Here is a 27808-nt window from a genome sequence, read left to right on the forward strand (position 1 = left end):
CCTTGGCCCTGCACTGTTGGCCAAAGGATTGACTCCGATTCCTGCGGGGTGACAGTCTTCGTACATGTGTTCCAGGCTTAACAAATGGTGCTAAATTACTTAGACCTAGAATGTAAAAAGTATAAATATACTACATAACACAAAAATACAGCAGACTCACCAACTAAAAACAAAAATCTGAAATTACCACTCCAATCAGATGCAGCGAGAGCTTGCTGTTACTTCACGTATTTCATGAAACCTGCTTCACTTCATCAAGAAGTACATTTGTTCAACTTGTTGAATGATAAGAAAATGTTTTTCAATTAAAAATATTTATCAATTACTCAACAGTCATGGCAGACACATAACAAAAGTACCATGGCCTATATGCAATTAATGTTTTTCTCCTCGGTGATAATTTCTAAACTTGTCAATAAAATGCCTTTTAAAACACCAGCAAGCAAGAAAATACTCAGACTTTTGCAAGTACCTTTTCACCTCTTTTTTGGTACTTTTTCAATTGCAAACTGCTGAGAAGTTATTTTCACCACTTGACGACCGCAGTGGTAACCCCCCTAACGACCAGGCCGTCTTGTGCAGTACTGGGCTGTGCAGGCTTTTCAGCCTCCTGCACAGCCCAACTTAGGTGCCCAGCGATCGGACTCACCTCCTTTTTTTGTCCCTAAGGGCACATGCCGCCGGAGGAGTCCGATCGCTGTGGCCGTTTGTATTTTTTTTTCCTGCCTCTATGAGGCTCTCTCTCCCTCCCTCCCCTTCCCTCCTCCCCTCCGGAGTCTAAATTGGAACAGGACGGCGATCCGTCCTGTTCCGCCTCTCATAGGAACCCCGGCAATCAGAGGCCGGGGATCGTTGATCTCATACAGCGCTGCGGCCCCCGGCAGCGCTGTACGCTTGTAAACAAAGGGGATTTCTTTCTCCTTACGTTTACAAGCAGCCTGCTAGCCGCAATCGGCGGCTAGCTGGCTATTCATGGAACTCAGTTCCGTGAATCGGCAGGGAACGATCGCGCATGCGCGGCCGTTCACTGGGAGACTGCAGCCCCAGGACTTGACGCCAATTGGCGATAGGCGGTCCTGGGGCTGCCACCACGTTCACGCCCATTGGCGTGAGGCGGTCTTTAGGTAGTTAACCATCTTAGCGGTATGGACGAGCTCAGCTCGTCCATCACCGCCGATGGCTGCCGCTCAGGCCCTGCTGGGCCGATTTTGCTCAAATAAAAAGCAGCACACGCAGCCGGCACTTTGCCAGCCGCGTGTGCTGCCCGATCGCCGCCGCTTTGCGGCGATCCGCCGCGAGCAGCGGCGAAAGAGGGTCCCCCCAGCCGCCTGAGCCCTGCGCAGCCGGAACAAATAGTTCCGGCCAGCGCTAAGGGCTGGATCGGAGGCGGCTGACGTCAGGACGTCCATGACGTCACTCCGCTCGTCGCCATGGCGACAGGAGAAGCCAAACACGGAAGGCTGCTCATTGCGGCCTTCCGTGTTACTTCTGGCTGCCGGAGGCGATCGGAAGAACGCCTCCGGAGCGCCATCTAGTGGGCTTTCATGCAGCCAACTTTCAGTTGGCTGCATGAAATAGTTTTTTTTTTATTTAAAAAAAAACCCTCCCGCAGCCGCCCTGGCGATCTTAATAGAACGCCAGGGTGGTTAAAAGAGAAGAAGAAAAATTATTCTCTGAGAAAACGCAGGAGAAAATGTTATGGTAATTGCATATGGGCCATATGTGTTTTGCACAGAAGGTGCACATCATAATGTCAAAACGTAGCTTCAGGCTCTGTACGTTTCACCCATATTCCTAGAGTAAACTGAGACAATAAGCCTTGCATATGAAGCAGCATGTCCAATTACCCAGAAAGACACCTTGGCCCATATGCAATTAACTTTTTCACCTGAGTTATCTCCAAGGAGATATGATAACTTTCATCTGCGCTTTAAACTACATTTTCAGAATTTTACCATTGAAGAAGTACTCAAATGTTGGTGAAAAAAGTGCCTTCTAATTGATTTTGAGTGCTTTCTTGGTTACTGGTGGCTTAAAAGGTATTTTATGAGACAATTTGTGAAAATATCACTGAGGAGAAAACTCAGTACTTTTTCTCCTGAGTTTCCTTCTAAGTCAGCGATGTCAAAACAGTCCTCCAAAGGCCGAGGTCCTCACACATTTTTGACACAGCTCAAATTAATTGATGGGTCTGAATCAGGAAAGGAGTGTTCCATCAGGTAGAACATATTTCTCTCTTCCTCAGTCCATCCTAAACACTGGCATGGATCTGGCCCTCCAGGCCTGGAGCTCGACACCTGTGTCCTAAGTGATATTTTCAAACTTGTCAATAAAATGCCTTTTAAATCTCTGGCAAGTAAGAAAATACTTAAAGGGGAACTGAAGTAAGAGATATACGGAGGCTGCCATATTTATTTCCTTTTAATTAATACCAGTTGCCTGGCAGCCCTGCTGGTCTATTTCTCTGCAGTAGTATCTGAATAACACCAGAAACAAGCATGCAGCTAGTCTTGTCAGATCTGACTTTAAAGTCAGAAACACCTGATCTGCTGCATGCTTGTTCAGGGGCTATGGTTAATAGTATTAGAGACAGAGGATCAGCAGGGCTGCCAGGCAACTGGTTTTGCTTAAAAGGAAATAAACATGGCAGCCTCCATATACCTCTCTTCAGTTCCCCTTTAAAGAGAGTCTGAAGCGAGAATAAATCTCGCTTCAGACCTCATAGATAGCAGGGGCATGTGTGCCCCTGCTAAAACGCCGATATCCCGTGGCTTAACGGGGGTCCCTTCACCCCCAAATCCCCCCGGTGCAGCGGGGGAGCGCTTCCTGGTTGGGGCAGGGCTAACCGCCGTCTGCCCCACGCGCGTCTGTCAGCGTGTATCTCCGCCTCTCCCCCGCCCCTCTCAGTCTTCCTTCACTAAGAGGGGCGGGGGAGAGGCGGCGATGCGCCGCTGATAGACGCGACTGGAGGCAGGGCGGCAGCCGTTAGCCGTGCCTCCAGGAACGACTAAATCTACGACCAAGTATTGCGGGGGTGGGTTTGGGGGTGAAGGGACCCCCATTTAGCGGCGCGATAGCGGCGGTTTAGCAGGGGCACACGTGCCCCTGCTAACTATGAGCTCTGAAGCGAGATTTATTCTCGCTTCAGAGTCTCTTTAAAGAGACTCTAAAGCCTCTTTAAAAATCAGTTTTTAGCTCTTATTTATGTTGAGGATGTTGAGGATGTTGAGGATCTATGCCTGACCTAAAACACCTTTATCCCGTGGCTGAACGAGGGTTTTATCACCCTCAAATTTCCAGGGCAACGACTCGAATCTCGACCGGACATGTCGGATTTAATCGGATCGTAAATAGAATCATAATCGAATTGCACAAAGAATCGTATCGTGATGATGGGGCTTTAGAGCTGGTTCACACTAGGTCTGGAAACGTATCCGTGTCGTTTTTCAGCCCTGACTAAAAACTGAGCCACTGACAGCAATGTTAAAAAGAGCAGCCGTCTTCACCCAAGAAAAAAACTGATCTGTCTGCGTTTTCAGGGACCCGTTTTCAAAACCTAAACAGAAGGTCTGGATCTGCTGCATTTTCACGTAACGGATCTGGACCTGGATACACGCAGGGGTAGTGGCAGGCAATAGGAAAAACGGATTTCCCTCTACACGGGCAAATTTTGACACAAGTTTCTGTGTCACAGCCTGGGGGGGGCGGGGTTGGAGAGAGGGGGCCTCCATGCTGGAGGGTGATAGCAGGCAGGACGTGGGTGGCAGCAGTCAGCGGGAAGCGGGGGCATACCCCCCTCCCTCACCTGGGTCCGCCGTCCCCGCTACCCCTCCAGCTAGTTTCGGAAAACTTCTTACAATAGCAGGGAGCCGGGAGCATAGAGGGCGGCATTCCAGGCAAGTGACGCATAGTGATGGGAAGTTTGGCTCTTTTCAATGAATCAATTCATTCGAATCGATTCATTAAAAAGAACTGGATCATGAACCGAAGGAGTAGGTAAGTAGGTAAGCTCCCTGCTATTGTAACAAGTTTTCCCGAAGCTAGCTGGAGGGGTAGCGGGGACGGGGGCAGGGCCAGATTTGTGGGCAGGCCACACAGGCCCAGGACTAGGGCAGAGCCAAGGTAGGGGCAGGTTAAGAAACTGGTGGCAGTGTCCCAATGGCCGCCCAGTCACTTTGCAGCCGCCCGCTCCTTTCCTCTGCACACAAAAGCATGTCAGTGTGTGCAGCTGTGGCGGTTGGGGGGTTTCGCGGCCGCCCACCCTGCATTAAATTTGCAGATAGGCATTGTATGGCTAGCAGACAGCGGGCGGCAGGCTGGAAGGGCAAGGGTTGCGCACAGATAGATGATGCCAGAGTGATCAGCTGCTCCTCGCCCCCCTCTGCGCAGTAAACACGAGAGCTGGCAAAGCTGCATTGTGTACATCAAAGTCAGCAGCCTATCGCGCAGCTCGGGGGGAATGGCCACGCCCCCAAGCCACGCGATTGGCTGCTGACCGTGCTGTGCACAATCCAGCCTTGCCACCTCATTGGCTGCTGTTCGGCATGTGACACGTGGCGGCAGTGGGGGACAAATTTAACATCTTTCCCGGTGGCTGGGGAGTTATGGGCAACAACAAGGCAGTGAAGATGGTTGGGAAGGCAGCCAGCATTGAGAAGCAGACACAGCCAGGCAGGCAACTCGCATCATGTTGCCTGGCTGCAGTTTCCCCTAACAGTTCCCGGAGGCTATATATCGCTGCTTGTGCTGTGCAGATGAGCCACCAGCCAGGCAGCGCCAGTGGTACAAGAACAAAAGCTCCACCCAGGTATTAACATATAAAAGTTCTTTCACCCTGACCTGTAACACAGTCAAGTTCGATAGCTTCAATATACTTTACCTAAGTTAAGATGATTTGCTGTTTTTTGCTGTTGAATGTTTCTCATCCTACACTACCTGATTTATTGCCCATTCTTAGTCATTCCACTTGTGTAATGGCTCCTTCCCTCTCCCACACTTTTCGCTTTTCTTCCAGTCACATTCTCCCTCTCTTGTTCTTTATTTCTGTTCTTTTTAGCTGCCCTCCTATCGTAGTCTAATGTTTACTATTTTATTTTAAAACATTTATTTGATGCTGATATCTGCAGCACTTTACAGAGTACATAGTCATGTCACTGACTGTCCTCAGAGGAGCTCACAGTCTAATCCTACCATAGCTATAGTCTAATGTCCTACCATATTACTATTATGTATTTATATAGCACTGACATCTTCTGCAGCACTGTACAGGGTGCATAGTCATGTCACTGACTGTCCTCCTCAAAATCTATTCCCTACCATAGCCATAGTCTTAAATCCTATGATATTATTATTATTGCAGCACTTTACAGAATACATAGTCAAGTCACTAACTGTCCTCAGAGAAGCTCACAATCGAATCCTACCATAGTCATAATGTCCTACTATCTTAAAATTATGCATTTATATAGCACTGACATCTTCTGCAGCACTTTACAGAGTACATAGTCATATCGCTGACTGTCCTCAGTGGAGCTCGCAAATGGTGATGGAATATTGCGGGTGGTGAGAGGCGGTTTGTTGACTGCTGGCCTAGGGCGGTAAAAAGTACAAATCCGGCCCTGGACGGGGGACCCAGGTGAGGGAGGGAGGGGACGTCCCCGCTGACCGCTGCCACCCCTGTCCTGCCAGCTATACCCCTCCAGCATGGCGGCTGCCTCTCCCCCATGGCTGGGCATACGTTTCCACGGACTGGCAACGTATGCTACCAAAATATCGTTTTTTAGGAAAAACAGGGGGAAAAAAAGTTTAGAAAAACGTATCCATGTAAAACGGATCCGATCTACAATGGACCAGTGTGGACCTAGCCTTAGTGGAAATAACTTATATGCCTGCTGATTTAAAAAAAATTTCAAATAGCGGCTCTAAAGTAGGCCATACATGCATCAATTTACCCGGTGGACTCCTGGCAGATTTAATCACTCTGATCAAATCTGCCGGGAATCTATAGCACATCGTGTCACATTTATTGTAATTTAGATCAGATTTTGCCGAAAATCTATCAAAGTTATCAATGGGTTGGGAACTCAGTCAGGGGCTGGGGAGGAGTGGCGGTCAAAAGTGTTGCACTGCATTTCACCATTTCATACAGAAATCACTTAACGATCAATGGGCTGGAGTGTGCAGGGGCATATCTGGGTAATATAGTGCCTATGGCAAACAATGAAATTGTTCCCCCCCCCCCCCCACCCAGTCAGAGCCCCCTTCCCCTCTAAAAACGGCATCATTTCTTGTGTATATGTGTTATGGTTGCTTGTGTGTTTTGGCTCAGGATATTGCTGAGGTTACTTTTTTGGAAATAGCCCTTGTTATTCACTCTCTTTCCTCTGTTCTAACACTAAGCAAAGTGCGCCCTACATGCATAAGTTAAGTAACCATGTTCCCCAGATAACAGCATTAATCTGATCTGAGGTCTGAATGACAGGGAGGCATGGAGGCAAGCAGGCCGGTGCAGGGCAGGGGTAGACATGGCGCCCATTGTGCTGTGGCGCCCGTGGCACAAGCCATGCCTGCACCCCTCTAGATACGCCTCTGGGAGTGTGGTAGGAATAGATCCCTTTCTGATCAGATTCAGATCAGAGAGGGATTGATCTTATAGCCAAATTGGGTGGCAGTCTTTTTAGCACTTATTGCCACATTGTATGGCAAACCTTTAGTCTATGGCCATCATTAATGCTCAGCTAAACACTGCTTACTGTCAGCTGTTTCATTTACATTACTAAAAGCTTTGTACACAAAGCCATATGTCATGCCATTACAATCACCATCTACATGAATACACACGTGTACTTATTAAACATAGTTGGTAAAATGTCAATATTAGCTTAATAACAATTTATTGATCTTTCCCTCTGTTCTAGTTTATGCTGTTTCTACCTGTCTGCCTTACATTAGTATTACATTCAGTACACGCTCCAACAAGCGAAAGCTGCCAACACCTCATTTTACAGAGCTCTGCAGTCTACAGCAATACTTTATGTGGGCTGTTCAAATAATAAGCTGCGTGATGATAAATGTTCAGTGTATGGTATCACTGCAATATATAAGCAAGCTTAGTTTATAGCTTATTAGCCATTACATTTCTGAATACATTCTTGAGCAATTCCTTTCTGAGGTTACCCGACTTCTACTGGTTATGAAAGAAACTGTTGCTGTCAGTATTTATTTTTCTGACCCATTTTAAACCCTCATACCTCAATTAAAGAATACTTTGTATGGCTAATTAAAAAGGTGGTTTAGGCATGATCCATATTACACTTTGTCTACAAGATTCATTCTGAACAGATCTCCAGGAATACAGTAAAAGTGGCTGTGTGCAAAGCATAAGGGCTTTCCTTTTGATCTAAGACTTATCTCTTTGTGTAGCTCTTCATGTTCCAGTTACTCAGAGGTCTGGCTTATATCCATCACCAGCACATCTTGCATCGGGACCTAAAACCACAGAATCTCCTTATCAGTTACTTAGGAGAACTCAAACTGGCTGACTTTGGTAAGTGCAGTGCTGCGGATGTAACATCACATCACAATACCTGAAGCAACCAAATGTACATTTATTTTGGATTAAAATAATAAATGAGCGATTTGCATGTAATTTTTTGCATTCGAATGTGCGAATGTGCATATGCATGTATGTGGTCTGTAATGCAAAATTGCATTGACATATATTTTTATTTCCATTTTTCTACAAGGAGATTCAGGACGGAAGTCCTATTGACATTATTGATCATGAATGTAAAAACGTGTTTGAAGACTCGCACAATAACATACAAAAAAATTGACTTGCAAATACGCAAACAAGGCAGCATGCGCCATAAAAATAGTAATTCTGCTGACCGTTTTTGTTTTTTTATGGATGCGAATTTAGCATCTAATGGAATCAGACACATAGGAATTCAATAATGTGCGATTTTGTGTGCTAAAAAAAAGCACAAATTGGTACATAATGGAAACAGCCCTTTCAATGTCAACATTTGGGAATTAAAACCTGAATTGAAAAAAGGGTGGCTGATCTAGAGCTTTACATTTTTGAAAGATAAACCACGTAGATATGTTAAAATAATCTTGACTTTCCAGATGACACCAGTATTCAAGCCTGGCTAATTTTGCTAATAAACAGATTTTTTTGTGAACAGATAAATTTGCAGAACATCAAATTTTGTATATGATTTCCTTTAATATTCTTATATCACTGTGCAGGTCTTGCCCGTGCCAAATCAATTCCTAGTCAGACATATTCTTCAGAAGTGGTAACTCTCTGGTACCGCCCTCCAGATGTGCTTCTAGGTGCAACAGATTATTCTTCTGAACTAGATATATGGTAAGAATAGGATTATAATTATTATGCAAAACTAAAGGGTAATATTAATTTGTACACAATATTGTTTTCAAACAAGTCTTGCAGCTGTCATTTTGTAATGTGTATGTGATGTTATACAAATGTAGATGTAAAGAGTCCCATAATTCTAAAATGCTTTTTTAAATACCTTTAGGGTCTGTTCACATTTGTTTTAAAAACGTATCCGTGGCTCTGTTTTTTGGCCCGGACCAAAACCGGAGCCACAGATACCAATGTTAAAAATAGCAGCCATCTTCACACACTTCAAAAACTGATCCGTGGGTGATCCGGGGCATCCGTTTTGAAAATCTGAACTGAGAGTCCGGATTTGTCAGGATTTCACAGACCCCCACGGACCCCGGATACACGGAGGGGTAGCGAAAGGCAATGCAAAAAGTATCTCCCTCTACACAGAGAACTTTGCACACAGAAACGGAGGGAAATATGGATTGCCTACTGGCTGCTCCTCCCCTCAACATCACCCCCATAGGTGTTCCCAGGTAGCCTAAAGGGGGAAGCAGCCAGGAAGGGGGGCAGCGGATACAGTGGCGGGGAGGCCCTCACCTGGTTCCCCCCGTCCCTGCTCCCCCTCCAGCTATGTCCGCTATAAAGTATGGCAAAAGTAATAATGAGCGAGCAAGCGGGGAAGCATTGCCTTCTTTCCTCTGCTCGCCGCATGACTTCCTGCAATGTCGCCCACTAGAGGACGGTATTGTAGGAAGTTATGCGGCAAGCAGAGGAAGGAAGGTAATGCTTCCCCACTTGCTCATTATTACTTTTGCCATACTTTATAGCGGACATAGCTGGAGGGGGAGCGCGGATAGGGGGCCCAGGTGAGGGAGGGGGGGTCCGACCCCCCTCCCCGCCGCTGTGCCCGCTGGCCCCCTTCCTCCCTTACAGGCTGCTACCCCCTCCAGCATGGTGCCCCCTACGGCTTTGGGACATGGACACGTTTTTAAAACATAAACGGACTGGAAAAGTGCTGCAAAAGGGCAGCACGGATCTGTTTTTGATCAGTTTACGTTCCGGGTTTAGAAAACCAGAGCTCGGACTGCGGATTGCGTTCTGCAACCGTACCATGGCCTTGATTCACAAAGCCGTGATAGCTCATATTGCGGGCATGCTAGCATTTTGCACGCTTTATAACACGCATAACGGTTACCCAAATTTGCACGCGATAACGTGAATTTGCACACGCATTTTCACACGGAAATTCACGATTGCGCGCAAAAACTGTTACGCACGTTATAACGCGTGCAAAACGCTAGCATGGCCATGATATGAGTTATCACGGCATTGTGATTCAAGCACCTAGTGTGGACCAAGCATCAAAGGGAACCTGAGCTTAAAAAAAAGGTGAAAAGCAAATACTTACCTAAGCAAAGGGAAGACTATGAATCCTCCAGAGGCTTTCAACGCTGTTCTATGGTCCTCCGCCACTTCCTGGGACCCTCTTGCACATCGAGGTCGTGCATGCACAGTTGCACAGAGCTGCTCCTGCATGAGTGGTTCTGGCTTACTGCACAGGCATGGCCATACTCGCAGCAGGTGCAAAGACACAGTAGGAGCGTGGCCTGGATCTGATTACTGACAAGCCCTTGTTGGTAATCTTTAGGGAGTCCGTGCTTAGCTACTGGGAACTGGAGGACTGCGTAGGAAGCCTCTATTGGATTCAGAGACTTACCTCTTCTTAGGTAAGAATGTGTTTTGGTACCCAAGCTTCAGCTCGAATACACATTAAAGAAAACTTACACTTATGACATTCTCTTCCAAAACCCAACATTCATTAATGCACTAACCACAACTTCATCTGCATATCTACTCTCTCCTCAAATACTTTAATTCCTTACCAAAGGTTGCCTATTAGACAATTTTTACAGTTCAACATCCTAACTCTAACCTATAATGTACACTCCCGCCTGGTTTCTTCATCTATAGCTGCTCTAATTTCTAGATATCATTTCTGAAAAATAGTTTAAATTTTTCATGTATTCTTGCCACCACTTCCAACTTACACACACAGGTTTTTTAATGTGTTTCTCCTCCTCTGTAATGCCCTGCCACAATATGTTCAGCACATGCCTACCATACTGAATAGAAATAAAAGGGTATGATTTAATGATGTGTGACTAGTAATTATCCAACAGCATGTGATCCACAGCAAAGAATCCCATTCACTGACATATTTACTAACCATTCTCTAGCCACTCCCGCCTGATGTGATTCAAAGACCTAGGCCAGTGTTGTACAACTCCAGTCCTTGAGGGCCGAGATCCTCACACATTTTTGTAACAGCTCAAAGTATTTGATGGGGCTGAATCAAGAAAGGTGTGGTTCATGAATGAGAACACATTTCTCAATTTCTCAGTCCATCCTAAACTCTGGCATGGCTATGGCCCTCTGGCATGGCTATGGCCCTCTGGCATGACTATGGCCCTGACCAAGGTGATGGCAGCAGTGATTGCTAATTTACAACTATGTATCTTATATGGAAGATTGTGGTGATGGCTTTGCTTACTGCTGGGAGAGTAAGGAGACACAACCATAGAATAACACTAGACCAGCAAACTCTCACACTTATCCCATCGCACTTAATAATGACACGGTCTGCTATTTGTTGGATACATTTAGCCAAATCAGTCCTTTCTTAAAAATAATAACAAGTAACATACTTTACAATTGAAAACCTGTCAACATGGTCAAATGTAAACAACAGTAATAACACAGGGCAAGGAATAAAATTAAATAACTAAATTTACATACAGCTTTTAACCAGCATACCAAGACATGGACACTGGCTTGGGGTTGGCTGAATGTCTTTCCCCAAATCGCTCCTTAGAGAACGTGTACCACTAAACCCATGTAACTGCATAAGAGCTGTTCCTCAGTAACACCAGACTGATCTACCTCTAGAGATCTTGCCCTTGCCTTTGCAAATAAGTATGGAACCTTAGGTTCATGAGACTTTCCAAAGCTGCAGGGCCCTCTGGATAATTTTAACATAGATGTCAATACCCAAAGTATTCCTTGGAACGTCATCTCTCCTCAAGAATACTTATAGTTCAGCTTCCAATTCTCTGTGTCTGACCAATAAACCTTAGTTCCTGCAATTGAAGCGTAATTGGTTAAAGGGAAAGAAAGCCCATATATACAGCACCACTCATAATTGATTCCAAAAATATAACAATTTTATTTAATTCCAAAAACTTCATATATAATGACATAATGGGGAGTTCAAGTATCTAAAAACAATTAAAAAGACCACATTGTCCTAAAATACCAGCTGCAATGATTCATATACTCTAAACATATGTTAGTAGATACACACACATGTAAATAATTGGAGTGATTCCTATGTAAATATACCAACTTGGTGGGCTACAAATAAGAGCCCACCAGTGGTAGAACCCGGGTTCAGTACCTAAATGAAAGTGCTCAGTGATAATGACAATTCATTAATAACACAAAGTGCTTAGTGCATAGCAATATATGTGAACCAAAACATGGACTGCATGAATAACAACTACAATGACAGGAGCAGCCTGATAGATAAAGTGCATAAGGGCAAAGAGTGACAGTGAAAAGGGAAGATACTTAGCCCAGGTCGCTAATGTGAAGAGCAGCTGGAAAAGACTGGGGTCCCCTCAGACATTCCACCAGGTTCGCAGGCGTCACCCCGCTTTGACAGGAGGAGAGGACACTGTGTGCCATGAACGCCAGTCCGGCGTTTAAATAGAAAGAGGAGGGCGTGTATCGAGCGAGCGGGCGTCATCCGGATGTGACGTCACCGCCCCTCAGACGAGGCAGAGGAATAAGGAAGACGGAAGAGACCACGCTGGAGCGCAGCATAGAGAGCCGGAAGGTGAGTAAATGGAGAGTTGCCTATTTTCCTTCCGTGCATGGTCAGTGATTGGTTGCCTAGGCAACTCTCCATTTACTCACCTTCCGGCTCTCTATGCTGCGCTCCAGCGTGGTCTCTTCCGTCTTCCTTATTCCTCTGCCTCGTCTGAGGGGCGGTGACGTCACATCCGGATGACGCCCGCTCGCTCGATGCACGCCCTCCTCTTTCTATTTAAACGCCGGACTGGCGTTCATGGCACACGGTGTCCTCTCCTCCTGTCAAAGCGGGGTGACGCCCGCGAACCTGGTGGAATGTCTGAGGGGACCCCAGTCTTTTCCAGCTGCTCTTCACATTAGCGACCTGGGCTAAGTATCTTCCCTTTTCACTGTCACTCTTTGCCCTTATGCACTTTATCTATCAGGCTGCTCCTGTCATTGTAATTGTTATTCATGCAGTCCATGTTTTGGTTCACATATATTGCTATGCACTAAGCACTTTGTGTTATTAATGAATTGTCATTATCACTGAGCACTTTCATTTAGGTACTGAACCCGGGTTCTACCACTGGTGGGCTCTTATTTGTAGCCCACCAAGTTGGTATATTTACATAGGAATCACTCCAATTATTTACATGTGTGTGTATCTACTAACATATGTTTAGAGTATATGAATCATTGCAGCTGGTATTTTAGGACAATGTGGTCTTTTTAATTGTTTTTAGATACTTGAACTCCCCATTATGTCATTATATATGAAGTTTTTGGAATTAAATAAAATTGTTATATTTTTGGAAACAATTATGAGTGGTGCTGTATATATGGGCTTTCTTTCCCTTTAACCAATTGCTCTCCTAGTTGAGCCCCTAGCACACTCTTACTTTTGCCAGTGTATGCGGACACTTTGCTTTCCTGCAATTGAAGCGTGCCGCATCGCCGGTTTAGTTTAATGTATGCCTTATTTACCAAATCAATAGATCTTGCCAATCTTCATGCTTGCACGCCACTATGCCAGACCATATCATGACTAGGGATGAGCGTAATGACCTAATTACGAATTTCCGAAATTTCGCGAAATTACTACAATTACGATTTTAGCAGTAATCGAAATTTCGTAATTTTCGCACATTACGCAAATTTTCGTAATTACGATTACGAAATTTAGTATTTTAAAGTTTGCAAAGGTTTCTATCCCTCTAGATGCCTTCGTAATCGAAATTTCACTCCCGTAATGACGAATTTCGTGTCTCCAACCGAAATTTTACTGTTTCAGGTTTGTAAGGGTTTCTATCCCTCTAGATGCCTAAAATGAATAGCACAGCCAGCCACTCCTCCTCCTCCTCCTCCTCCTCCTCCTCCTCCTCCTCCTCCTCCTCCTCCTCCTCCTCCTCCTCCTCCTCCTCCTCCTCCTCCTCCTCCTCCTCCTCCTCCTCCTCCTCCTCCTCCTCCTCCTCCTCCTCCTCCTCCTCCTCCTCCTCCTCCTCCTCCTCCTCCTCCTCCTCCTCTCTCTCTCTCTCTCTCTCGAGATCTGTAGTACTTCAAAACCATACTCACATTCATGACATGTCCAGGGATCAAACCCAGGCCAACCACATGGAAGACAGCTATGCTCACCACCATACCACCAAACACACACTAAATAGACTGCTAACCTAAATCTTACTTGTAGACAGTCATATGAGACACATGCTGGGTGCAGGGCTTTGTGATTGGACCATGCGATAGAGTGAGGTGCAAAAATGAAATCATGCCTAGCAGAGGATGGTTTCACAGTGCTAAATGCTAGGCTGGCTGTGGTGCAATTGGTTAGTGTGTCTGGCTGGTAACAGCAAGGTTACAGGTTCAATTCCATCCAGGCATGTCTTTTCCTTTTGCGTTCAACAGTTGTCCAAACAGAGCCAACAGAGCCCCAGATAGCCATGTAGAGTTAGGTCACAGCTAGCCTGGCTGTGGTGCAATTGGTTAGTGCGTCTGGCTAGTAACAGCAAGGTTACAGGTTCGATTCCATCCAGGCATGTCTTTTCCTTTTGCGTTCAACAGTTGTCCAAACAGAGTCAACAGAGCCCCAGATAGCCATGTAGAGTTAGGTCACTGCTAGCCTGGCTGTGGTGCAATTGGTTAGTGCGTCTGGCTGGTAACAGCAAGGTTACAGGTTCGATTCCATCCAGGCATGTCTTTTCCTTTTGCGTTCAACAGTTGTCCAAACAGAGCCAACAGAGCCCCAGATAGCCATGTAGAGTTAGGTCACAGCTAGCCTGGCTGTGGTGCAATTGGTTAGTGCGTCTGGCTGGTAACAGCAAGGTTACAGGTTCGATTCCATCCAGGCATGTCTTTTCCTTTTGCGTTCAACAGTTGTCCAAACAGAGCCAACAGAGCCCCAGATAGCCATGTAGAGTTAGGTCACAGCTAGCCTGGCTGTGGTGCAATTGGTTAGTGCGTCTGGCTGGTAACAGCAAGGTTACAGGTTCGATTCCATCCAGGCATGTCTTTTCCTTTTGCGTTCAACAGTTGTCCAAACAGAGCCAACAGAGCCCCAGATAGCCATGTAGAGTTAGGTCACAGCTAGCCTGGCTGTGGTGCAATTGGTTAGTGTGTCTGGCTGGTAACAGCAAGGTTTGATTCCATCCAGGCATGTCTTTTCCTTTTGCGTGCGCGCGCTGCGCCATTGAACCCCATGGGGTATTTTGCGTGCGTAAAACTTTACGCATGCAAAACTTTGTGCTCGGTGTTTGGACAACTGTTGAACTCAAAAGGAAAAGACATGCCTGGATGGAATCGAACCTGTAACCTTGCTGTTACCAGCCAGACACACTAACCAATTGCACCACAGCCAGGCTAGCTGTGACCTAACTCTACATGGCTATCTGGGGCTCTGTTGGCTCTGTTTGGACAACTGTTGAACGCAAAAGGAAAAGACATGCCTGGATGGAATCGAACCTGTAACCTTGCTGTTACCAGCCAGACGCACTAACCAATTGCACCACAGCCAGCCTAGCATTTAGCATTGTGAAACCATCCTCTGCTAGGCATGATTTCATTTTTGCACCTCACTCTATCGCATGGTCCATGGTCCAATCACAAAGCCCTGCACCCAGCATGTGTCTCATATGACTGTCTACAAGTAAGATTTAGGTTAGCAGTCTATTTAGTGTGTGTTTGGTGGTATGGTGGTGAGCATAGCTGTCTTCCATGTGGTTGGCCTGGGTTTGATCCCTGGACATGTCATGAATGTGAGTATGGTTTTGAAATACTACAGATCTCTGGGGAGAGAGAGAGAGAGAGAGAGAGAGAGAGAGAGAGAGAGAGGAGGAGGAGGAGGAGGAGGAGGAGGAGGAGGAGGAGGAGGAGGAGGAGGAGGAGGAGGAGGAGGAGGAGGAGGAGGAGGAGGAGGAGGAGGAGGAGGAGGAGGAGGAGGAGGAGGAGGAGGAGGAGGAGGAGGAGGAGGAGGAGGAGGAGGAGGAGGAGGAGGAGGAGGAGGAGTGGCTGGCTGTGCATTTTAGGCATCTAGAGGGATAGAGAGAGAGGAGGAGGAGGAGGAGGAGGAGGAGTGGCTGGCTGGCTGGCTGTGCATTTTAGGCATCTAGAGGGATAGAAACCCTTACAAACCTGAAACAGTAAAATTTCGGTTTGGAGACACGAAATTCGTCATTACGGGAGTGAAATTTCGATTACGAAATTGTAAATTACGATTTGAAAATTAATTACGAAATTACGAATTTGGGTCGTAATGTTAAATTTCGCATTCGTAATAAAAGCAGTTCGAAATTTCGAAAATTTCGGCTCATCTCTAATCATGACAGTATCAGGGAACTCCCTTCCTTGGTGGATCTACTTGCTAGGTCGTTTCTGCCCTCATGAATGACCAAGATATAGGATGGCCCGTCTAACCTGGTAACACCTTTTACCATGCCATATATACAGCTATCGTATGTTGGCTGATGGTGTAATGGTTAAGGGCTCTGCCTCTGACACAGGAGACCAGGGTTCGAATCTCGGCTCTGCCTGTTCAGTAAGCCAGCACTAATTCAGTAGGAGACCTTTGGCAAGTCTCCCTTACACTGCTACTGCCAATAGAGCGCGCCCTAGTGGCTGCTGCTCTGCTCTGGCGCTTTGAGTCCGCAAGGAGAAAAGCGCAATATAAATGTTATTTGTCTTGTCTTGTCTTGTCTTGTATGTCCATGGTAAAACATCAATATAATTGTTTTTAACAAAACTTAGTGATCATGTTTCATTTATGCAAAAAGCAAAAAAAAAAACAAATCTGCTTTCATAGTATATGATTTAAACTGCTCATGCTACAAGCTTTTTCACTGTGTTACTGATACTTTTTAAATGGGAATTTGAATACTTGAACATTTTTCCCCTAAAAAAAAGGATAACATTTTCTACCTGAATATCAGTTGGGTGTGCTGAACATTTATAATGTTTTACAGCTCGAGTGTCTATAAAAGCTACTTTCCAGGAAGGAGCTTGGAAAAAAAATAACTTTTAACTAAAGTACTTAGGTGATTGATCACACATTACATGCTAGATTTGTTTTTTTTTTCAGCTTCCTGAAGTTGGACTGTAAGCGCAATCTTTAACCCACACTCTTTAATCACAACTCAAAGCACATCCTTGTGGAACACATCTCCTCTGTGTACATTACCAATCGTGATCCTTGATACATGCTTGAGGGCAGGAGAACATAGAGATCAACCATAGGTGAAGAGGAAAATGAACAGAAATGTGAGGAGTTCAGAGCTAAATGATATTCTGAGCATCCTTGTGTTCCTGCATGCAAGAGATACACAAGTAGGATGAAAGACAATACAAACTGTTTCATCTTGCTAGAGGATAATGGCACAGAATATCAACTAGCTGTAACAGGGTAAGAAGGGCGATCATTAGGAAACAGTAATTGCAATGGTAGTTATAATCTGAGTCTATATCACATAAAATAACGAGCCATTTTACAAAGTAGGTATCAGTTGTGTTTAGCGATTAATAATGTTTCATGAATTCATTATTAATATCAGCAGAATATATTTTGTTCAAGGTTTTGCTCAAGGTGATATTATTTTTAATACGTTTCCACACAATAAATTACCAAGCTAGAGCTGGCATTTACTATTTGTGCATTGATCGATATTAAAAGGCTTTATTATTTTGAAAACCATTTATATTTAGTGTTAAAAAAGATCTTAAAAGAGGTTGTAACATCCAAAAATGAAAAAAAAAAAACTGCCAAAAAATGTCCAAAAATATATGTAACACCCCCTCCCCCTTTTTTTTTCTTTCCTAAAATTGGTCCCTATATGTCCCCCAGTGTTTTTTTTTTCTTTTTACCTGGTCTTTATGCCTTTGCCTAACTGCAGGAGCTGTGCAGTGCCGGCAGAATTGTGGGAAGTTGTTTTTTTTTTATTGGTTTGGTTTTTTTTGTTTAGCTACAGTAACAAGCTTATCTCAATATGTAAATAGTAGAAAGCTTCCTGTTGTGGAAAAGAATAAGGACACTACTGTGTTTCCCCGAAAATAAGACACTGTCTTATATTAATTTACCCTTCAAAAAATGTGCTAGGGCTTATTTGCGGGGAGGTCTTATATTTTCCAGGGGTAGCCATCACCTTTAGTGTATATAGGCTGATTCCCCCTCTGCTCCCTGCTAAATACGCCCCTGTGGCTGTCAGACTTGTAGATCGCCCAAGCAGCAGACCTGCTCCTGCCCACTTTACAACTTACACTTTTCCTGGCCCCCTCCTCGAGAAAGTCTAGTTCTTCCTAAAAGAAGTCTCAAGCGGCAGACCTGTTCTCCCCGTCCCCCCGCCTGCCCGCCAGCAGCCTTGCTTTACCTCCCACCTGCTAGTGCTCCTGGCCCCGTCCTGCAGAGAATCCACATCCTCCTGTTTATTGCCGCCATAATTCACACACCGCAGATTAGCGGTGACGTCTGGTAAAGGCAGCTAATTTATCCAATAAGAGCGCTGCCCTATACAGGAAGTAAACAAAGATCACTTCCTGTATAGGGCAGCGCTCTTATTGGATACATTAGCTGCCTTTACCAGACGTCACCGCCAATCTGTGGTGTGTGAATTATGACGGCAATAAACAGGAGGATGTGGATTCTCTGCAGGACGGGGCCAGGAGCACTAGCAGCCGGGAGGTAAAGCGAAAAAGAGTTACAGTTAATGACAATAAACAGTCCAATCTTGACTGAACAGAACTTTTCTGAAGCGCTGTTAGGCCCTGTTTACACTTAATCAGTTGCTCTCAGTTATAACTGAAAGAAAACTGATTTTCAAAGTAATGCCCATGTTTTCCTATGGCACCTTTCACACTTAAAGAGAAACTCCGACCAACAATTGAACTTTATCCCAATCAGTAGCTGATATCCCCTTTTACATGAGAAATCTATTCCTTTTCACAAACAGACCATCAGGGGGCGCTGTATGACTGATATTGTGGTGAAACCCCTCCCACAAGAAACTTTGAGTACTACTCCTGGTAGTTTCCTGTCTGTGAACCTTGTTGCATTGTGGCAAATAGCTGTTTACAGCTGTTTCCAACTGCCAAAAAAGCAAGCAGCAGCTACATCACCTGCCAGCAGTAAAAATGTCACCATGTAATAAATGTCAGAATGTAAATCAGGAAGAGGAAAGATTTTACAATGTGTAAACACTGACTAAATCATTTATACATAATTATTGTAAAAATGAAGCACTTTTTTATTACATTATTTTCACTGCAGTTCCTCTTTAACGCATTTTAACTGAAATATTTTCCACACTGCACTGCTATGGAAAAAATGCGTACTAACGCACACTAACGCACACTAGCGCACACCAACTGATTAAGTGTAAATGGGCCCTGAATGTAGTCTGACTAGACAGTAATTGCTTGTTCTGGTGCTTCATGCACTTACCTATATTGTTAGGAGATGAACTGGAAATATTAGAACAAGACAAACGGCAAACTGAAGACAAATCAACCCTTTTGTACTTAGTTATTTACTTACTGGAAACTGTTTAATGACTTCACTTTATTGTAAAAATGTATATAATCTGTGACATAATTATAATCACTGAATGTGTTAAGATGTTCATTTAGAGCCCCATACAATCTGGGATCTAAATTCCCGCAATACCAGCCTGCATGGGTGACAAGGGGTTGGAGAGCAAAAGCAATCTTTGGAGGCACTGGAGGATAGAGAATATTTTAAAACCCTTTAAAAGGATGATTGGGGACTTACCTCTACCTCCTAATGAAAATCTAATGAAAATCACAATGTAAAGGCCAAAATAAAGGGTTTATCTGATATATCTGATATCAGCCCCTCTGTCTGAAGGTGGCCTCACACCACCCAATTTTTATATTTCTTTTCAATTCAAGAATTATAATCAATTTTTCTGATTGATTGTAAGATTTGAAAAATCTGATCAATGTACCACAAACGTCTGTTCAAGTTTTCCCCAATAATGAAAATAACTTTTTTTTTTTGAAAACTCTGATCAATTGCTTTGATCTTTAAATCAAGAATTTGACAATCTACCTTACATAATTACGTTTTCATTAAAAATATTCAGAGAAATCTGACACTCCCAATCAGATTTCATCCAAAGAAAAAAGTGGGAAATTCAAATATCATTTTATCGAATTGTGGTAAAATGGGCTCATTTTATTGTATCATGTGTGGCTACCTTAACCACTTTGGTACCAGCAGCCTCTGCCCCCTTAAGGACCAGAGGCTGCTGGTACAGTAAAACGGCGATTCCCGATGAATCACTGCAAAAATCCCGCGCTCCCGCCAGTCATGCCGCTCTGTCCCCGCCGCAGGATCCACTCTCTGCTGTCTCTATGACGGCAGAGCGTTGTGCGCCGGTCAGGAGCTGCTTTCAGTGCCAGGAGCCAATGAAAACGGGTAACCACACATGGTAGTGAAAGGTTTTATGCTTGATTGACTTCAGCTAGTCGAGAGAAAACAATCCTGCAACAGGACTAGAAAACATTTGTACATAGAAATGGGCTCTACTCCAAGATACCCTGTATTTGTTTTCCAGGGGTGCAGGATGTATTTTTATAGAAATGCTTCAAGGATACCCAGCATTCTCTGGGGTGTCAGATGCCTTTGAACAGTTTGAGAAAATCTGGTCGGTAAGTAATCTATGGTTTCCTTATAATCCATCAAGCTGTATGTAAGATATTAATTTGATCTTCTCTTTTGTGACATGTTTTTGAATTATTTGCACATTCTACTCCATCTGATGCAGTTGCTGATGTACAGTAGATGTGCTGAGCTTGATTGAGATTAGTGTTGCTCAGAACACCTGGCTATCAAATTATCTTTCATAAATTCAACTGGGAAAAATAAGAGTTGCACATAAGCTGTATATGTGGGAGCAGAAATATTGCTTCCCATTGGGAAGATTTCCCTTCTCTTCCTCTTCTAAAGCTCTTCCAATATGTATGCTTCAAGAAGCTCTGCTGCAATGAACTGAAGATATTATTTATATAATGTATACATGCAGGGCATTCTTTACTGGTTAATTACTTTGTTACTTTCCGGCCTTTTTGTCATCCTAGGCAAAAAACAACAACCCTGTGTCACTGATATACAAAGCTATGGCGAACCTAATCCCTCAATATAGGAAACCAGGTTTGTCTCCAGCATTAGGCTCCCCGCTCAGTATAGCCAGCCAGGTGTTTTCCAGTTTTAGGTAGCTCCCTTGGTAATGGTAGCCAGGTGTTTTACAGAATTAGATAGCCCCCCAGTATTGGTAGCCAAATGTATCCCAGTATTAGACAGGTCCCTTAATATTGGTAGCCAGGTGTGTACCCTCAGTATTAGGTAGCCCCCTCAGTATAGGCTACCCTGGTGTGTCGAAGTGTTAGGTAAGCCTCTTAGTATTGGTAGCCAGATGTGTCCCAGTATTAGATAGGCTACTTTGTATTGGTAACCAGATGTGGGCCAGTATTACTGTATCTAGCTCCCTCAATATTAGAAGCCAGGTGTCTCCCAGAATTAGGGAGCCCCCTTGGTATTGGTAGCCAGGTGTGTCCCAGTATAAGGTAGCCCCCTCAGTATTAGTAGCCAGATAGATGTGTCCCAATATTGATAGCCCCCTCAGTTTGGCAGCCAGGTGTGTTCCAGTATTAGGGAGCCCCCTTGGTATTGGTAGCCAGGTGTTTCCCAGTATTAGGTAGCAGCACTAATGTAGGTAGCAGATGCGTCCTCTTAGCTGGCAGGTGAGTGAGCTCAGTCTCTGTCCCCCTCTAGGTCTGGCTATCCACCTCTTCTCCATTCTGCTGCAGATTAGTCAGTGCCTCCGTCCTGTCCTCTCTGTCAATGCAGGTGGACTCCCCTGAAGCTCGGCTGTCTGATTACTCTTCCTCCCCCTACACCTCTTAGCCTGCCACATGGGCATGCAGGGCAGCTCATGTCGCTCTCACCGCCTGCGACTGGTTGGTCTACTAAGGTTTAAATGGGAGTGAGCAGCATTTTTCTATTTTCTGTTTGCTCTGAGTGAGGCCAGCCTCAAAGAGGTGGGGGGGAGCAACGAGTAAACAGGGGGTGCAGAGAACTGGGGCTGCTGATAGTGATCACAATGATTATTAGGAAGCACTGTAGCCACGCCCCTTACAACCAGTGGTGTTCCAGGTGACGGTCTAGTGTGTCTTTGCTTAAAGCGGATCCGAGATATAAAACTAACTATAACAAGTAACTTGTCTATATATCTTATCTAAAGTTTACATAGTTTACACAGCAAATCTAGCTGCAAACAGCTTCAGCAGTTTATGATTATTTATTCCTGTGATACAATGAGAGCGGCCATGTTCTGTTTGTCACATTACACACAGGCACGCTGATAGGATCGCCAGCTAGGCTAGTAACCTCCTCCTGCCCAGATTGAACTCCCATAATCCCTTGCTACTAAGGCTCAGAGTGCCAAGGCTCTCTGGAGAAAAGCTGTGGGCGAGGCCTGTTTAGTTTATAGGGAATTAGAGTATTAAAATAAAACAAAAAATATTTGGCTTGAGGAATGCCCTATAAACTATATGAAAGGAACACAATTATGCAATAAGTAAAAGTTTATCTCGGATCCACTTTAACCAGTCTAGCACAGATCCATTGTGTATCTAGTCCCTGTGGACTTCACTTCAGCACCAGGGGCATAGATACATGCTATTTACAGTGATGCCCCATGACCCCTCCCCTACTGCAGAGTACGGATCAGTAATTAGGAACATGTGTTCCCATTCACCGATCACAGTGCCAGTAGTGAATGACGATCCGTCATCAACATTCACAGCTCTTCACTACTTCCTGTGTACTGTTAAGTATATAACTATAGTTATTGTTACTGTTATTGTTTAAAAACAAATACATATTTTATTTTAAAACTATTTTTGCATATGTGTATCAGCGCCAAGGAAACAAAGTGGCCGCTGCTGAGAGAAGAACGATGTCCAGAGTTCACAAACAGATAAATTATATATGCTCAGCGCAGAGTCCAAAAACAAAAGACGAGTCTTCAGCAAAGGATAAAAGCAGGCAAATCTCCACCACAATAAATATTGGGTTCACAGCACAGCTCTGCAATCATGGATACCCAAAAAAGGAAAGAGGCTTACCAGCTGGTGACAACCCACATTATAAGGTTGTATCAACGCTTTGGTAGGACATCAGGAAGCAACAGTCTGTCCAGGATCCACCAATTCAGCAATGATTCCTCTCACGAATGGATATCAGTAAACATCATAAAAAACAAACAAACGGCAACTCTAAGTGTAAACCGTTTAATATAGAGTTTTCATAGTAAAAACAGCTTAAAAATAGCATAAAAATAGCATAAAAACAAAACTTACATACGGGGCCCATGCAATGGGAACCCCGAGAAAGTTGCACGCGTGTATGGGTCAGCGGTAAAGGACAGTATGAAGGTGCCGCCTGTCTCCTTCCCGACCGGTTTCGCAAACTAGCGTCATCAGGGGATTAAGGATACAAGCGGCTGGCACCAAATATATAATCTTTTACAATAAAGAAAGGGGTGGGGCTATGAACACCAACAGTCAAGACCCCTCCAATAGAGTATAGATCAGACTCTACTAGGAGAGTGACTATAACCCAGATCAATACACATTGAAAACAATGGGATATAAGATTAGAAGCTTGAAGTCTCCAGTGGCTAGACAGCACAGTGGTCAAGGGCCCTGTCTCTGAGGAAAAACATAGTCCTCCTAATAGGATAGACAAACAGCGCATAGCTGCATTGCACGTCATCTACAACGCCTAAGCGGCAGAACGACATACATGTATAAAGTTGATGCAAAAAAAAAAAAAAAAATTAAAAATTATAAAATGCGTCATTAGTAACGCTAGGGGGGCAAAGTGCCACATATGCGTAAAATTCATGCGGCAATGCGTGTAAAGTGCACAAACCCAATTTATGCAGGGATACACTTGGACTATATAAAACCGTGTGTAAAACGTATGCATAAAACGTATGAAATATATGAGATTATGCATGCGCCATTATTAATCGTGAAAGAAATGTAATAATCAACGCTATCACGTGAATGAGAGGTACACCGAGAACATAAAAGGACTCATACGTACCAATGAAAAATAGTGCACATGCCCACGTGACAGGGGGACGTGTAAAGAGAAGTAGAATACTAGTGAGCTCCTTATAGGAATGTGCATAATATTTCGCGCATAGACGCGTCGAATAAATAAGAATGTACGAGAAGGAAACAAGAGTGAGAGAAAGAAAGGTCCCATATAGGGGAGGGTATATTTAACCTCAGTTCACACAGGCTATCCTCCTCAGAGCTGAAGCTACTAGACAAGGGCCTAAAATTTGCCCCCCCCCAAACCTTTAAATAAATTTGAACTCTTCATTGACGCCCACAGCCTAGAAAGAAATCTTTTGAACAGTGGACTCAGGAATGCTTCCACGTTTAATCCTTTGATTGCTAATAATCATTCTATAGAAGCCTTTAAGAAATCTTTGTTTAAAGATATTTATGCTTTGGATACAAGGAAGCCTAGGGGTAATGTTGAGATACAGAAAGCTATGACAGCTCTCTTGGACGAGAGAGATTTAGTAATAAAGCCTGCTGACAAAGGGGGAGGTATTGTGCTACTTAATAGGGCTGACTACAAAGCTGAGATGGCACGCCTACTCAGCGACGGTGCCACATACCTCCCCCTTCGAGGAGATCCAGGACATCGTTTTTATGATGAACTGAGTAGTTTGATCCTTAGGGGTGAATCCGATGGCTTTCTGAACAAGTTAGAGGCGGAGTATTTGGTTCCCTCTCATATCAGAACCCCGGTTATCTACTATCTCCCAAAACTTCACAAAGACCCCATACGGCCACCGGGGAGACCCATAGTTAGTGGGATTAACTCAATCACTTCCAGGCTGGGGGAATTTGTGGACCACTTCCTTCAACCTTTAGTCCCTTTTATCCCGTCCTACCTCAAAGACTCTGGCCATCTAATCGAGCTGCTGGGATCTCTCTCGTTTAAGGGTCCCTGCATTTTGATGGCAGCCGATATATCATCCCTGTATACTGTTATCAATCAGGAAGATGGAGTTGAAGCTGCACGCACATGTCTAATGAAAAACGATCAATTTAGTTCTGACCAAGCTGCGTTTATTGTGGAGTGTTTAAATTTCGCTATGAGCCACAATTATTTTTGGTTCGATGGATCGTACTTCCTGCAGCGGGTTGGCGTGGCTATGGGAGCGAAATTTGCTCCCAGCCTCGCTAACCTATTTCTGGCTGTTTGGGAGGAGCGATTCATCGATAAATCTCGCTTTCCCCAACTCCTTTTATATAGGAGGTACATAGACGATGTGGTGGTGGTATGGGAAGGAGATCAGACATCTTTACAATTGTTTATTAACCATATTAATGATAATACCGATAATCTGGTCTTTAATTGCGTTTGTAGTCCTGAGGAAATACATTTTCTCGATCTGACCATTCGTTTGGAATCTGATAGATTTATTACAAAGACCTATTTTAAGGATACCGACAGAAATAGTTTTATCCCTGTTACCAGCTGTCACTATTTTCCCTGGTTAAAAGGAGTTCCCAGGAGCCAATTTACCAGGATTCGGAGAAATTGCACCCTGCCCTCAGATTATGTTTTGCAAAGTGATCTGTTGATCACTAGGTTTGAGGCCAAGGGATATGGTCAGGCAGACTTAAAGGTTGTTAGAGACCAAATTGGTGAGAAAGACAGGCCTATTAATAGAGGGACCAAGACTGTTAGTTTGAGAGACAATTGTGGTGTTAAATTTCTCACTCAATATAGTTTCCAACACAGAGATATCAAAAAGATTTTGCGCAAACATTGGCATCTCTTGAAAGGCGATCCAGTGATTGGTCCATTGCTTACGGACAATCCTGAGATTATATTCAGGAAAGCGCCAAATTTGCGCGATCGTCTTGTGCATAGCCATATTGATCCACCCAAAATAAGCCCTTCCAGTGTAGTACCACTTAAGGGTTTTTATAGATGTGGTAAGTGTAAAGGATGTAAAGCATGCAAGTCCATGCCACGCAGAATTCACACCTTTTCGGGGAACGCTACCTCACGGCCCTTTGAAATTAAGCAGTTATTCACCTGTGATAGCACTTTCACGGTTTACCTATTAGAATGCCCTTGCGGTCTAAAATATGTGGGTAGAACTACCAGATCCTTTAAGGAAAGACTGGGGGAACACATCTACCTGATCAGTAAGGGATCTATGGGACATCCAGTACCCAAACATTTTGCTACCACACATCATAAGGACCCTTCCCTTTTGAAATACTGCGTTATAGATAGCATTAAGAAAAACTGGAGAGGCCAAAATCGGGTTAGAGATGTCTCACGACTAGAAACCGAATGGATTTTCAAACTGCGAACACTACGCCCAGATGGGCTGAATGTTGAACTGGACGTAAATTGTTTTATTAATAATTCATAATTTTTATGACTGTTTATAATTTTTGATACTTTTACTCTGTGATTGTACATGTGTGTCGGTCTGCTTGGCCTACTTGCTTAGTATTATTTTTAAGGTCACTTGTATAACCTTTTGCTATACTTACTGGCATATCTGGTGTGGTATTCCCTCGACTATGTATATGTGTATATATATGTACTGTATATATTTCCCGAAAAAGTTTAGATGGGGGAATTGTCTCACTGGCAATTTCTTTCGACATTGGTTAATGGGACCTTTCTTTCTCTCACTCTTGTTTCCTTCTCGTACATTCTTATTTATTCGACGCGTCTATGCGCGAAATATTATGCACATTCCTATAAGGAGCTCACTAGTATTCTACTTCTCTTTACACGTCCCCCTGTCACGTGGGCATGTGCACTATTTTTCATTGGTACGTATGAGTCCTTTTATGTTCTCGGTGTACCTCTCATTCACGTGATAGCGTTGATTATTACATTTCTTTCACGATTAATAATGGCGCATGCATAATCTCATATATTTCATACGTTTTATGCATACGTTTTACACACGGTTTTATATAGTCCAAGTGTATCCCTGCATAAATTGGGTTTGTGCACTTTACACGCATTGCCGCATGAATTTTACGCATATGTGGCACTTTGCCCCCCTAGCGTTACTAATGACGCATTTTATAATTTTTAATTATTTTTATTTTTTTTATTTTTTTTTTTGCATCAACTTTATACATGTATGTCGTTCTGCCGCTTAGGCGTTGTAGATGACGTGCAATGCAGCTATGCGCTGTTTGTCTATCCTATTAGGAGGACTATGTTTTTCCTCTTTGTAAGTTCCCTATGCTGGCCATTTATTCACTATTCAGTTCTGTATTCTCGGACCTTGGCTTTCACTTAATATCTATCTGGCTCTGTCTAGGTAATTTTTCACTTATTCACCTTCTATAATGTGCACTTTCTGGTTTTATATATGCCAGTATGTATTGCATACTATAGTAAAAAAAAAAAAAAAACAGGGTTGGCTGCCGGGACTTGAACCTGGGATTCCTGTGTCAGAGACAGGGCCCTTGACCACTGTGCTGTCTAGCCACTGGAGACTTCAAGCTTCTAATCTTATATCCCATTGTTTTCAATGTGTATTGATCTGGGTTATAGTCACTCTCCTAGTAGAGTCTGATCTATACTCTATTGGAGGGGTCTTGACTGTTGGTGTTCATAGCCCCACCCCTTTCTTTATTGTAAAAGTTTATATAGCGTTACTAATTACGCATTTTATAATTTTTAATTTTTTTTTTTTTTTTTTTTTTTGCATCAACTTTATACATGTATGTCGTTCTGCCGCTTAGGCGTTGTAGATGACGTGCAATGCAGCTATGCGCTGTTTGTCTATCCTATTAGGAGGACTATGTTTTTCCTCAGAGACAGGGCCCTTGACCACTGTGCTGTCTAGCCACTGGAGACTTCAAGCTTCTAATCTTATATCCCATTGTTTTCAATGTGTATTGATCTGGGTTATAGTCACTCTCCTAGTAGAGTCTGATCTATACTCTATTGGAGGGGTCTTGACTGTTGGTGTTCATAGCCCCACCCCTTTCTTTATTGTAAAAGATTATATATTT

General features: G+C 43.9%; 1 protein-coding gene across 5 annotated transcripts in view; it reads left to right on the plus strand.

Moving 5' to 3' along the window:
• CDK15 (cyclin dependent kinase 15) overlaps positions 1–27808 on the plus strand; it is a 276452-nt gene that overhangs the window by 126529 nt on the left and 122115 nt on the right. For all 5 annotated transcript variants that reach the window (XM_068245105.1, XM_068245101.1, XM_068245104.1 and 2 more), the window contains 3 exons: positions 7423–7546; positions 8254–8374; positions 20266–20359. In XM_068245105.1, coding sequence (XP_068101206.1) covers positions 7423–7546; positions 8254–8374; positions 20266–20359 — 339 coding nt within the window. The remainder of the gene's footprint in view (positions 1–7422; positions 7547–8253; positions 8375–20265; positions 20360–27808) is intronic.

The sequence above is a fragment of the Hyperolius riggenbachi genome, chromosome 7 (genome assembly GCF_040937935.1).
Source record: "Hyperolius riggenbachi isolate aHypRig1 chromosome 7, aHypRig1.pri, whole genome shotgun sequence".
NCBI lineage: Eukaryota > Metazoa > Chordata > Amphibia > Anura > Hyperoliidae > Hyperolius > Hyperolius riggenbachi.